Here is a 14,370-nt window from a genome sequence, read left to right on the forward strand (position 1 = left end):
ATTTCTGTGCCTCTAGTGTTAACAACTCATGCTACTTCAATTGGATGAACCAGATCTTGTAAGGGCAATTCATCTGGTTCCCAATTCCATGAAGATTTCTTCTCAGAACTTCAACCAAACTGACACTGCCTTTCCATGAAATCATTTATCCTATCAAATTGTATTGTTAATGAACCAAATCGAACTGTAGCAAACCAAGAAGTGTGTAACGCAATACATACCAAACAGTGGAATGTCGTACCGCTGCAGGCCTACTACAGAACCACAACATTTTACTATGGGACATACCTCCTCGAGCTCCACCCACTTCTCCTGAACCTCGAGCCAAGTTGATAGCACTGCTTCGATGGTCTGGAGCCGTTTCTGCCACTTGAGCACCTCATCCAGAAAGGAACCAGCTGCACTGTTGCTCTGCATAGCTTGCAGTGACACCTGATGGCTCTCCAGCTCATCAAATATTGGCTCTGTCATTGTCAACAGATACAATAATCCAGTGTCCTGCAAACAAGAACCAAAGCGTCATTTCTGAACAGTCTGAAGATATGTTTTACACTTCGAGGAAATTATACTAAAGGGAATAACTATGAAAAGGAACATCCGACCTTCTGTGTGAAGTTTTCCGTTACATTTGGTTTTTGTGTTACCCTTAACACTCAACTCAAGATAACAATATTAATGATCAACTGAAGAATTTTATAACTAACGAACCATATTAATGTAAAGGTTATAATAAGAATAATGATCAAGCTGAAGAGTTATAAAATGCACAAACGTTATAAATCAAAGGCCTATATCCAAAATGATAAACTGATGAATTATGAACTAAACAAACCCCTTCAATCAAAGGATTACAATTACAACAATAAACTGTAGAATTATGAAATAAACAAACCCTAAAGATCTAAAGATTATAATTACACCGATAAACTGATGAATTATGAAACAAACAAACACTAATAATCTAAGGATTATAAAAACAATGATGAAACAATGAATTATACGATTAAGAAGCCTGACTAATATAATGATTTTGGTAACAATAATAAACTTAAGAATTATGAGGAATCTAACATTTACAATAAAAATAAAGAAATGTAAAACATTTGATTTTATTACGCAGATAAAAATAACACTATTTGTAGCAAGGTCAGTGACGGTCAATGGATGTGCACTCACCTCGCCCATGTTAAGCAGGGAGGCTGGTAGGGAGCAGACACTGTTTCTCTTGCGACTGTGGGTACTCTGGTTGGAGATGCGGCTGGTGGTGCGCACCTGACTGCGACTGGGCTGGGAGTTTCCAGCTTGAAGCTGCTGACCTTGACCTGCATCACTCTGGCCGTACTCGCTCTGGTTGTCCTGGGAATACAGACATGTGTTGTCATATATGAGAGATTGAGTAACACTCTTAGTAGTATTCCAGCAATACCAAGGCAGGGAACACCACAAATGTACACTGTACCCATGAGAGGAATCAAACACTAGCCTTGGTGCAAAAAGCGAGCACTTTAACCACCAGGGTACCACCTACCTTCAATAATATAAGAAAGTTGTATACTTCCAGTGGAGCTGAGAAAAACACTCAATGTGCATCTGACTAACATACTAAATTGATTAACACAGTATACACAGTATTTTCAACCCATGAACTCATAAAGCATACAAGCATCAATGCATGTATCAACAAGGATACTTATTCATTGTGATACCTAGCCATTTGGCTCATTTACCAAACTAAGGAGATGTGTGGTATTTTATCCCCCCAAAATCTATATGTGTATCACAAATCTAAATGTGTATTGAGAGAAAATTCTCAGTTTGCACAACTTACTGGCACATCCGAAGCAGAGGAGTTTGCTTTACTCCGGACATGAGGTCTGAGTTCGAATATCTTGCTGAGCCAGACCTCCTCGTATGTCTTGAGGGACTGCTCTATAGACAGATCCTTCACCGCTCTCTGTACAATAGCTCTCACATCATCAACATGTTCTGAAAAACAGACGCCACTCTGTCAGAATCAGACAATCATGAATGCAATATGTAAAATTTGTTGAAATGTTTCTTTCAATGGAGATAATGGACAAAAGGTGCACTGCAAGGTGAATTTTTTTGTTTCCTTGGAAAATCAAACCATGATTTAATTCTTAACAATTCAAATTCTCTGTTAACTCTCGCACACACATGAGATCAGTGAGGTGAGGTGAAATGAGACTTAACGCTGCACTTGAGAATATTTCACTCATATGACAATGTGCATGCTTGTGTATGTGTATCACTGCTGCTGTCAATGATCAGGTCTGGATCACACAAACCAATGACTGATATAATGAGCAGTGATGGAGTATTCTGACACACAAGTCACCAAGTCTGACCTCCTGATACACTATATCGCCTTCTACAACAAGCACAGGTTGCTGAAGTACTCCTCTAATGGTATCTGAACCAACTTACTCTGTAGTCCCAGACTGAGGAGCTCTCCAAGCGTCATACGTTTCAGGGTGTCATTGTCTATGGTGAGGGCACCACCTGTGACCCTAACCAGCTGCTTCCAGTGCCGGGTCCTCATGGCAGAGCTGCTCAGGTCATCAATCAGAGGCAGACATGCCTGAACATACAGAAGGTCACGTTATTAGTTCGTGTAAAATAACATCTTTGGTTGTCAAGCTTGTTTTTGATGATCATGAAGGATTCCAAAATGGATAGTAATAATGGACTCTTACATGAATGATAATTATGGACTCTCACCTCTCACCTGGAGCATGGCTATGGACTCTCACCCTGGTGGTAGTTATTGACTCTCACATAGATAGAAATGATGGATTCTTATATTGCTGGAAATGATGAACTCTTACATGGATGGTAGTAATGGACTCTAATCTGTCTGCATGATAGTTATTGACTCTCACCTGTATGGTAGTGATGGACTCATGCAGTCCCATGTAAACATCCCAGGTGAAAACATCTTCTGGGAGAGCTCGAACAATGTCCAACTGTTTACTCGTCTCCTCCCTGAGAAACTTGGTGTTCATCTTCTGCCATCGATGCCTCTTCCACTCGGACTGCTGTTCATCTATGACCCTGTACATACACCACAGTGTTGGACCTTTTAGACAGCTGCAGTCATCAGGAGTGTCATACACAGTTCAATCAACTCACACATCACAGTGTTATACCTTTTAGACAGCTGAGGTCATCAGGAGCATCATACACAGTTCATTCTGCTCACACATCACAGTGTTATACCTTTTAGACAGCTGCAGTCATCAGGAGTGTCATACACAGTTCAATCAACTCACACATCACAGTGTTATACCTTTCAGACAGCTGAGGTCATCAGGAGCATCATACACAGTTCATTCTGCTCACACATCACAGTCACCTTTCAGACAGCAACAGTCATCAGGAGATAAGGTATGCTTCTGTGCATTACATCACAATCTATTGGCATCACCGTACCATTCTAACATGAAGGCACTTTCTACACAAGTGTCCTAATTCTTTAATTATAAGAAAGTGGTTGAAAGTGTGCTTTAATACACTATACATGGTGGTACAGCAAACTGTATTTCTTAAACACAATCAGAAACATCTATACATCAAAATGTGAGACCTTCCAAAAAAGTCTTGATCATCCATCACATGTGAGATCTAACGAACTAACCTGACAGTCTCCCATACTTGTTTCAGGTTGTTAAGCTCATAACGGCATCTGAAACATCACATGAACCTCAAGTACATTCCTTCTTCTGGAGCATGCTGATGATACTATAAAAATAGATGTAGTCGTGGGTATTGCAGGGCATATTAATAACTCTGCAACTGGGAAGGGCACACACAAGGCGCTTACAAAGAGTCTGATCATTTTTACCACAGATAACCCAAGCCACCTGTAAGGCGCTAAAAGGTTAATAGTCTCATAATTTATCCACTGGGTACTGGTATTTTCTGCAGGGTGAACAGAGGCAGTTTTGTATTAACTCACTTGTCTAGATGAGACCACATACACCATACTTGCTTTGTTGTGGGGCAGGACAAGACACATCTCTATACACAAGGCTGTATTGTGATGTATTTCATAATATATTGTGATTTTGTAAACTGGATTGTGATGCTTTTTATGATATATCATGATATACAAGGTAATGATTTGGTATCAAACGAGTGAAAGCAAGTTTGATACTCAATCTTTCACAGGTTTAATAGAATATATCTCGACATATTGCTTACACACTATATTTCCACTAAGTTATTCTGGAATGAACTGGATGAACAACATGAAACAAATGTTTACATTTCATTTTCGAATTAACAGAACATCATAAAGGAACTTGGCAAATGCTTTAATGACTAGTCTTGAAAGTAAGAACACTCTATCAATAGTAGTAATTTAGCTCACTGTGGCAGAATGGAGAAGTTGACAACAGACGCCTCTAGAAGCTCCTGCAGTTCAATAAGATCCTGAGCTTCATTCTCCAGCACCGTGAGGCGCTTGACAAAGTTGTCTATGACAACCCAGGCCTCCCCTAGGGAACATTCTCTATTATAGATGTCAGACTTGTCCAGTTCATTGCTCAGGTCCATCACACGGTCAGCAAATGCCTCAAGGTCCTACACAACAAGCAATTGTTATTATTATGGGATCTTTACATTGCGCACATATGCACCACACAACTGGTGCTTGCTCAAAGCACTTTTTTTCCCTCAATCATTGTATGTCAAGCTTAATGTGGCTTTCTCGTCCTAACGAGGTACCTATTCACAGATTAGTGGACTGGGACACATAGTCACGGTACTTTGTCCAAGTTTACTACATGTTGCGGTACCCACAAATAACTGTTTGCACAAATTCCTGTAGCCATCTGGTCATAGACCAACAAATGTCTGGGTTCTTTCAAGTGCACAGGGTTGCGTATTGGGGTTGTGACAACACAGAAAGAGTCTGTACACAAAGTTGACTCTGATGTAGTTACATCTGGTCATTCGTGGGCTCGATCCTGAAACCTCATTCTTGCTGGATCACAAGCCTGGCGCTTTAGCCAGCTCACTCACCACACCACATTAGAAGCATTAGAAATATATGTCGTACTGCGAGTGCTGTTTTCAGAGGGCTTGCAGAATGCTAGTCACTGTATCATCAGTCCTAATACCAAACTGGTTTGACCTACATCGTAAAACTAGTGTGATAATACATGGAGCCTGTAGTCTATTTCCCGTACATAGGTGGCTCATGGCTCCTTTGGTCTGATTGGACATTTGTTATTTCTTATCGGTGTCCTACTGTCAACTGACAACCATGAGAGCATTCAAACATTGTTTGTCACCAGAAGTTCCAAGGTCTCGAAAAGTGCCATGACCTATTTTGGGGTTCTATAGCCACCTGCAGATATGCAGTTACCTGTGTGATTCTGGCTGATTCCTCCTGTATGCGTGGCCCAAGTCTCTGTTTGGCCAGGGACACTTTAGTCTTGAGGTTGTTCCATCGGCCTGGAGCTGCTGAGAACAAGAACTGAGTTTTCTCGGGCAGAACTTGGCCATACTTTCTTAGCAGCAGGACCGTCCGATGCATTGCTGTGAACTTGCCATCCATCTCTGACTGCTGGGCTGACACCTGTACCAGAATAGAAAGAATTCAACATATTCAGTCTCATATTGACTTGAAGTCTTGTCTGTATGACGGTAACAGCTTTATCTGTATGTCATTTACAACCTTTATGTATGTCAGAAACAGCCTTGTCTGCATGCCAGTAACAGTCTTGCATGTATGCCAGCAACAACCTTGTCTGTATGCCAGTAACAACCTTGTCTGTATGCCACTAACAATCTTGTCTGTGTGCCAGTAACAGTCTTGTCTGTATGTCACTAACAATCTTGTCTGTGTGTCAGTAACAGCCTTGTCTAGATGCCAGTAACAACCTTGTCTGTATGTCTATAACACCTTGTCTGTGTGTCAGTAACAGCCTTGTATAGATACCAGTAACAGCCTTGTCTAGATGCCAGTAGCAACCTTGTCTGTATGTCAGTAATAACCTTGTCTGTAGGTTTGTAACAGCCTTGTATAGATGCCAGTAACAGCCTTGTCTAGACGCCAGTAACAACCTTGTCTGTATGTCAGTAATAACCTTGTCTGTATGTCAGTAACAGCATTTTCTGTATGTGATTGTTAGCAACAATCATGTCTGTGTGTCAGTAACAGCCTTGTCCGGATGCCAGTAACAACTGTGTCTGTATGTCAGTATTCTCTGTGTCAGTAACAGTTTGTATGCCAGTAACAATCCTGTCTGTATGCCAATAAGAGTCTCATTTGTATGTCAGTAATAACCTTGTCTGTATGTCTGTAACAGCCTTTTCTGTATGTCAGTAACAATATGTATGTCATTAACAACTTTGTCTGTATGCCAGTAACAGCCTCATTTGTATGTCAGTAACAACCTTGTCTGTATGTCAGTAACATCCTTGTCCGTAACAACATTATGGGTAAGTCACTTACAATTTTATCTGTATGACAGTAACAGCCTTGTCAGTAAAACAACCATGTCAGTAACAGCTTTGTCTCTATGACAATAACAAGCTGTTTGCAACACACACTATCTTTTGTTCTTCAGCAAATCCCTGTGAGTATAAATGACACCCTACCTCATTAAAGAGTCTCATCATCTTCATGAAACTGGCAGTGTCTCTCTCCTCTCCAGTGATACTCTCAATCTCTGGCTCAATCCTCTTCAGGAACACATCCAACTTCTCCAGCATTTGAGTCACCTGAAACACACTCTTGCCTATCAACCAGGCAGCTTCTGCAGAAGTAAGCATCCTGCTAATGTGGTCGTGAATTTGTTTCACTCTTCCAGACATGAATGTAATTTATCCTCAAAACAATTCCTGTAAAATCAGAAGATACATTTAGAGAGCAACAATGTCTGATCACATTTGTGTCGTGTCATGAACAGTCATACTGGCAAACAAGGATAAGTTGGACAGGTGCAGAGAACAAGCATGCGAGAAGTGGGCAGTGCATTGCAATGAGCAAACCCCTTTGGTTTGTGAAAGGGAATAGATGTAGGCTAGTGCATGTGTAATGCATGATGGTAAAACTGATTTTAAGGAAAAGCTGCTGAGACAGGCCACAAGCTTGACCCATTGGACTACACATGATCGTGGACAACCTGGGGCCCCTTACCTCACAATGGAATGCGCCACTGGGTGGAACTGATAAGATGTATCAATTGTAAGGTCAGTGCGCAACTTATCCTTGTTTGCCAGAAGACACAAATAATTTGACAAACAAGTTGAATGTTACTTGCCACAGAATCAACATAACATATTCAATGTCAACAGATGCCTTATCACTGCAATGCCCACTCCTTGATACTTCTTGTAACAAAAACACCAGCCATGGGGTTGCAAAATTTCTGCAAACGTGATTACTACAAGTTCTGTTTGTACCTGATCCGAGAGGTATTTGGTGAACGTCCACATCCACTTGCTAGCATAGGTGGTGAGAACCTGCTTTATTGGCTGCAGATCCACTCTCAGCCAGCCTACATTATGGTAGTTCTGTAGCGCCTGCACCTCATCTCGGGCACTCTGGAAGTAACAATGATGATTATGTGGTTTAAGTTTAGAGAGCTCATAGTCTTTTTCAATTAGAACTAAACATGCACATAATTCAGTTTTGAATTGCCAGCTGCAGTAATAGCAAGTGGTTTTATGCCAATGGCTCACTGGGTATAACAGAAGTAGTGATAGAGTGAGTTTGGTTTTATGCCGCTTTTAGTAAATATTACAGCAGGGGACACCAGAAATGGGCTTCACACATTGTACCTATGTGGGGAACAGAATCCAGACCTTCAATGTGACAAGCAATGCTTTAACCACCAAAATATGCCACCATCCCCATGACAAAAGTTATAGGATGCACACATAGGGTATTCAATTTCACCTTAACTTCATTGGGAATGTCACACCTCAGCCACGTCCTTTTAGTAACACATTGCAATACAGTGTGCTTATATTACTATACATTACATGATACTTGATTGATTCCAAACTGATTCCTACTGATTCCTAAATTGTTTGCATTACTCAATTCCGTAACAATGTCACTTACCTTGTAGATGTCTATCTCATTGTCAAACTCATCCAAGGATGGGATGTTGTGATTGTCCCCCTCCTTGTTACCCTTGGGGGTGAGGAACGTCCTCTCCGCTGTACCCATCAGACCAGCTGAGTCAATACTGCTCTTGGCTGAAGAAGTTCTGAAAGTAGACAAATGTTACATAAGAAAGAATTTTTCAAAACAAGTCAATTCAAATTGGTCAGTGATGTTTAGAAACATAATGTCTTGCTGCAAGCTCATGCAGCACCTTTAGGGATGTCAGACAACCAACTTGGAAATATCCAGAATCAAGCTCAAGGATATCTAAGCATCAACCACATGGATATCCAGAATCAAGCTCAGAGACATCCAGCTGAAAGCTAAGGGATATCTAGCAACAAGCTCAGAGACGTCTAGCTGAAAGCTAAGGGATATCTAGCAACAAGCTCAGAGACATCTAGCTGAAAGCTAAGGGATATCTAGCAACAAGCTCAGAGATATCATGCTAAAAATTCAGGGATATCCAGCAAACAAACTGACATCATCCAGCAGCCAGCTCAGAGATTTCCCAGCATTAAGTTCCTGGATATCAAGCTCATATTTTGTGAGATGTCCAGCAATAAGTGCAAGGATGCTCAACTACAAACTTGGAGATGTCAAGCAATTTAGAACTAGAAGATGAAGAGTTGACTATGATTTACCTGGAATGAAGTGAAGTCCTCTCCATAGCTTGCTGTCGGATCTCATTAGTCATGGGTCTGTTGGCACTTCTCAGTGGGTTCGGAGACAAGTTTCCTCGGAGAAACTCTTCAAATGTCTGGTTGACATCTTGCAGCCACAAGAACGCATAATCTCGGAAGACCTCAAGCAGCTTCTGTAACAGCAGTAAATGCCACAATAGGAAACATTGTTGGAGATTTGTTTTCCTAGTAATGTCACATACAGTAGACTCCCTATTATCCAACATTACTCAGGACCACTGAAAAAAATCGGTTTAAAAGGATGTCGGTTTAGGGGCAGTTTTTTAGAAACTCTTGATAAGCACTTAACATGTGACTTTCACCAACCTATGAATCAACTGAACAAGTAATTACCTGTTTTATTGGCATTGTTAGTGAGTAATTAACAAGTAACTGACAGCTGATCCTAATATTCATTAGCAGGTAACCTCTTGTACATGCATGTTGATTGCTAAATACATACCAAGTTTTGACTGATGCTATCACTTCTGAAATTACAATGTCTGTTTAGAGAGAGTCATTTTACGCTAAAACATGTTTTGGGACTGAATTTGAGTGTTGGAATTTGGAATTGAGAGATGTCAGATTAGAGGGATTTTCTCACATAATATTATATAGAGACAAATTCAGGACCAAATACACATTTCAGTTTTTATGAAATGTCAGATTAGAGAGATGTCTAGAGAGATCTTTAGAGAGCTGTGAATATTAGTCATGATACACAAAATCAACGCTGGCGGTCTGGCATACTCACCTTGCATTCCTCGCTGTTCTCTTCCACCATCTGGTTGATGTTCATCAACAGCTGCTTCACTTCATCATCGGCAGCGATGTAGTCCTCATAGCTGCCCTGGAGGTGTAACACAGAGGACAAGACATAACCCACAACATCTCAGTACTGTCAGCTTGTTCCACACAAAGAATCATTCAAAACCAGATTTATCTATGTATGTTTCAGATATGAAACATTTTTATCAAATCTTTTAAACAAATCATGACAACTGACGATCATGAAATCAAACCATCACAAACATAATGGAGAAGTGACACTTGCAGGATAAAAGTCACTTCTAGCCTGCTAGCCAGAGACAAGTGAAGATCCCCCTGGGCTAGTCCTACTTTCCCTTTCCCCATTGTTATAACATAGCAACTGCATTGTATATCACCTCATGGAAGTAAAGGTTTTGAGTAGTGGTATTCCAATTAATTGAAATAATCAAAGATTGGTCACAGTGACCAAATGACCAAGCAACTGATCACATTCTCTCATTATCAAACATAAATGATTTTGGAACTACTGTTTTAGTGTTTGAAAAACTTCAAAAGTCATGAATAAATATTTCTCAAAGTCTTCATGATACATATGTTCATGAAATATTAGTCATCACTTTAGAGAAGCAAGTTGCACCATGTTATTTAATATCTGCAATAGCAACCTGAATAGGAAAATCTGAAAAATGATGCTAACAATTTAATTTTTTTATTATTATTGTTCATTGGAAATAAAGCAATCATCAATTGTGAGATTTCAACCAATTCCAAACACTAGTTTTGAGTTAAGTGCTACTTTATTTCTAACCCTAACCCTTGCTAACTTCCAGCAATGATGACACAAATCATTATAAAAATACACACAGAATTGTACGAATTCCATAACACAAAATGTGGAAAAACAAAAGTCCTCAGACAAATCTACCCTGCCCACCATCCTCTATATATAAGCGTAACAGTTCCTGTTGAATCAGAATCATTGGTGGAGTATGTAGGATTCACCAAAGTCATGTCAATAGGTCTACCCACCTTGGGCCCCAGCATGCTCACAAGTTTTCCCCGAGCCAGGAAACCCTCCAACCAGCGCTGAACCAGTTCCTGGACACTGATGACAGATGTGTTCTGGTCAAGCGGTGGCCGGAATGCCACACTGTTTTCTATCAACTCTAAGCGGATTGTCAGCACAGGGATGATACTCATGTCTTCATTGTCCTGAGGAAACAAAGAGGTGACACCACACATTTACTGCTAGAGAGAAATTGTATACTAATTAATCCTCTGTAAGACGGGCTTTGATCAGTATTCTTTTTCTTACCTCTCACACAAACGTTGTTTTCTGACTTGCTGAGCGTGCTTCTAATTATTTCCAATATACCCAACAATATGTCATTCATTTTTCTCTCAGGCCAAGGGCTGATGTCAAGTAAAACAGTTTTAAGGCTATCTCGCTTCCGTCGATTTGCATTAGTAAGACACAAGTAATTTCCGTACATCATATGTAATTCAGTGTTACTTGTGTGTTCTTGTAAATGTTACTCACTTGTAAGCAGGGTACAATGAAAATAACAGGAGAGTGCTTAGCCAATCAGAAAATGACATTTATGTGTGAGGTAAGATAACAACCCTTGTGACCAGTGAACAATCTAAAATGTTCAAGATTATTGCCTTACCATGAAGAAACATGATAAAGGGATAGGGCATATGAAAGACACTTTGTAAATAAGCACGTCTTCAGTTTGGGGAAAAGGGAAAGTGACATATTTTCGCAAATTTGAAGGTAAGACGTTTATGCTTATTCATATATTGCAACTGATACAAGATCTTAGTTTTACTTGAGTACCTTAGTGTGTCTAAAATTAAAATTAAAATTAAAATTAAAATTAAAATTAAAATTAAAATTAAAATTAAAATTAACCCGTACTTCTATTTTCCTCAGAATTTATCAATCCTAATACTCAATGGTTTCAGCAGGAACTGCTTTCCTCTCAATTGAATCAGAAGCTGTTTATATTCACATATAACAAAAACTGACAACACTTACAAAGAGCACATACACATTTGGGTATTGTATCCATGGAACTTTGACATGAAAACAAAGGGATTTTTTCATGTTGAAACATCACACAAACTGTCATAAATTCATGAAAACTTACCTGAGCGATATTGGCTTGCACAAGTGTGTTGAGCATGGAGCGGAGGCTGGTCAGAGTGGCCTGCTTCAGCCCGTCCAGGATTATGGCGTCAATGTAGTCAATGTAGTCTTGCCATGCAGGGGAGGCCTGGCTAATCTGTACTGCCTGCACACACCAGATTAACACTATCACTCAATGTTCAATATTAAAATCAGCCCAAAGCTGACTGAAAACCACTGAGACCAACAACTTGTTTTGTTGTGTTGTTGTCAGCAGTGGTGATGTCATTCAGATCATATTGTGATGTAAAGTTGGAATGATGCACAAGTGAGCAGTTCCAGATGTTACCATGGGAACCAGCTGAAATAGCTAGATGACTTCACTGCTGTACCCACACTCAGAGTAAATGAGCGCAGACAGTGACACCCACCTGGGCTGTTTGGTTTACTTTTGTGTTTACAGTGTTGATAAACATCATGTGTTGGCCAATTTCAGGTTGAGTATTTGAAGTATGGGAATGTTTCAATTGAATCTTCCGGATGACACCTTCATTTCCAAATAAGTTCCCATGCTTCCAATGCTCAACAGCACCCACAAAAAGGCCTACTACACATGACGTTTATCTCCTAAATAAAACACACCTTGAAATATCCCATCCATGTTTTCAGTACCACTTATAACTTTGGTAAGTCATGGTAAAACCCTGTCCAGCTCACCTCAAAGGACACCTGTACCAGCTGGTGTATCTTGTTACCAGATGGAACCACCAGGCTCTCATGGTCTTCAGTCAGATGTCTGTAAGTGAAGCCACACGTTGGAGATTACTATACAGTTCTGCCAGTCCTTGACTGCCCCCTTCCCTGGGGTACTACCAAGACGGAACACAAATGCCATTCTAGGGGGCAATTTCTCCTCTTACAGATGTCATTGTATCTCAATTGCTCATGATCTTGATCACTACTTCTTCAACACAGGCCAAACTGGTGATGTGTTTCAGTGTGTAGTTATGCTTACAATGGTACAGCAAACCAGTTTCATACAACCAGCACATGTATTCTGATGAATCCGTGTCACTGTCCACTGGACCAGACTTAAATTTTTGAAAGAAGGCCCTTACACTGCTTAATGCTTTATTAAGCAACAAACAAACAACAAATTTAGGCTGCAACAAGAGTACACGTTTCTTCTTAAGTCTCTGTCATAATCACATTTACATCTTCAGACACTTTTTGCAGCAACTATCATCCTACAAAATTTTTTAAAACAATTCTGAAACATAAACTAGGATATTATTTCACCTCTGCATATCCAAAAGATCCTCCATGGAATAAGACAACTGGGCTTCCCTCGCCTTGAAGACGTCCAGCGTGCCTGTTGACCAGGAGATGGTGATCTCTGCAATCTCGTGGCAGTTAGTCTGGACAATGTCCAGGTTCTGATGGACATCCATACAGACGAGTGCCATGGCCGTCTCAATGAAGTCTGCAGACTCCTTCATCTTCCATGTGTACTGCTGCAGCCCTTGTTCGAACAACTGATACAAAACATCAATATTTAGCTGTGCATAGTCATCAAAAAATGGTTAAAGCATTCGCTTTTCACACCAAAGACCTGGGTTCAGTTCCTCACATGGGTACAATGTATGAAGTCTCTTCTGGTTCCCCCTCCATGATATTGCTGGAATATTTCTAAAAGCGACATAAAATTTATCACACTCTCTTTGAAAATTAACAGGTCCAAGGTCCCAGACCAGTGCATTTATTAATGATAAAAAGCAATTTAGTCATAGAAACTGCTTATGGGCCATATGTGCCTCCCAGCTGTTGTTCTGAATGTGTCGGTATCAGACATCCAAGACTTGCATTACTTAGGGATAATTTGGAGTTTTCTTCCACAGTAAGCTAACACACCATGATTTTAACTGGCGTGCTGTTTCACCCATGAAGATCCGGGTTAGAATTTGTCTTCAGCAATCCATGCTTGTTGTAAAGGTGAAAAATAGTACCTGGAAGACATGCTCACAGACAAGTCATCATATCTAAATTGTGCAGAAGGATACTCATGATATTGATCACTGGATTGTCTGATCCAAACTCGATTATTCACACAGCTGGGATATTGCTGAGTGTGGCATCAGACAGCAAACAACTAACAAATAAAACATGATCAAAAACAACTTACTAACAACCTGAGGACAAATTTGTGTCCCAGAATTGGAATGCTAGAAACAACTGAACACGTTAACTAATCACTTACTGAATCAATCTTGTCTAGTTTCCTCTCAAACAGTGGTTTCTCAAATGTCCCAATGGTTCTCATGATAGTGTTGTACTTAGACACAATGGTCTCCAAACGAGTGGCTGTCACACTAAGCTCAAAGGAGTTGGTGTTTCTGATGAGCTCCTTGGCTGCACTGGGTAGATGGATGTTGAATGGCTCATTGGCTAAATAGTGTATCTCCCGTAGCAACAGAAGTAACTGGGGGTCAAGGTTGACGTGCACAACCTGAGGTCTTGTGTCTACATCCTCATCATATTCCTCTGCAATCTGAAAATATTAACAATGCATTCAAAAGATTTACAGTGAGGAGATGGTTGATGTTTACTTTGACCAAATACCTTACCATACATGACATCTG

The 14,370-nt window shown here is 40.2% G+C and overlaps 1 protein-coding gene across 1 annotated transcript in view; it reads right to left on the reverse strand.

Moving 5' to 3' along the window:
• The window catches only part of LOC137291601 (uncharacterized), a 95,974-nt gene that overhangs the window by 63,029 nt on the left and 18,575 nt on the right, over nt 1-14,370 (reverse strand). Inside the window, exons 16-33 of the mRNA XM_067822988.1 lie at nt 13,989-14,279; nt 13,031-13,266; nt 12,449-12,527; nt 11,754-11,897; nt 10,630-10,812; nt 9,584-9,679; nt 8,791-8,963; nt 8,102-8,249; nt 7,438-7,578; nt 6,631-6,753; nt 5,393-5,605; nt 4,394-4,605; nt 3,659-3,706; nt 2,904-3,075; nt 2,449-2,602; nt 1,829-1,986; nt 1,177-1,356; nt 289-498 (exon numbers count right to left, since the gene is read on the reverse strand). Coding sequence (XP_067679089.1) covers nt 289-498; nt 1,177-1,356; nt 1,829-1,986; nt 2,449-2,602; nt 2,904-3,075; nt 3,659-3,706; nt 4,394-4,605; nt 5,393-5,605; nt 6,631-6,753; nt 7,438-7,578; nt 8,102-8,249; nt 8,791-8,963; nt 9,584-9,679; nt 10,630-10,812; nt 11,754-11,897; nt 12,449-12,527; nt 13,031-13,266; nt 13,989-14,279 — 2,961 coding nt within the window. The remainder of the gene's footprint in view (nt 1-288; nt 499-1,176; nt 1,357-1,828; nt 1,987-2,448; nt 2,603-2,903; nt 3,076-3,658; nt 3,707-4,393; nt 4,606-5,392; nt 5,606-6,630; nt 6,754-7,437; nt 7,579-8,101; nt 8,250-8,790; nt 8,964-9,583; nt 9,680-10,629; nt 10,813-11,753; nt 11,898-12,448; nt 12,528-13,030; nt 13,267-13,988; nt 14,280-14,370) is intronic.

Source organism: Haliotis asinina, chromosome 1 (genome assembly GCF_037392515.1).
Source record: "Haliotis asinina isolate JCU_RB_2024 chromosome 1, JCU_Hal_asi_v2, whole genome shotgun sequence".
NCBI classification, from domain to species: Eukaryota; Metazoa; Mollusca; class Gastropoda; order Lepetellida; family Haliotidae; genus Haliotis; species Haliotis asinina.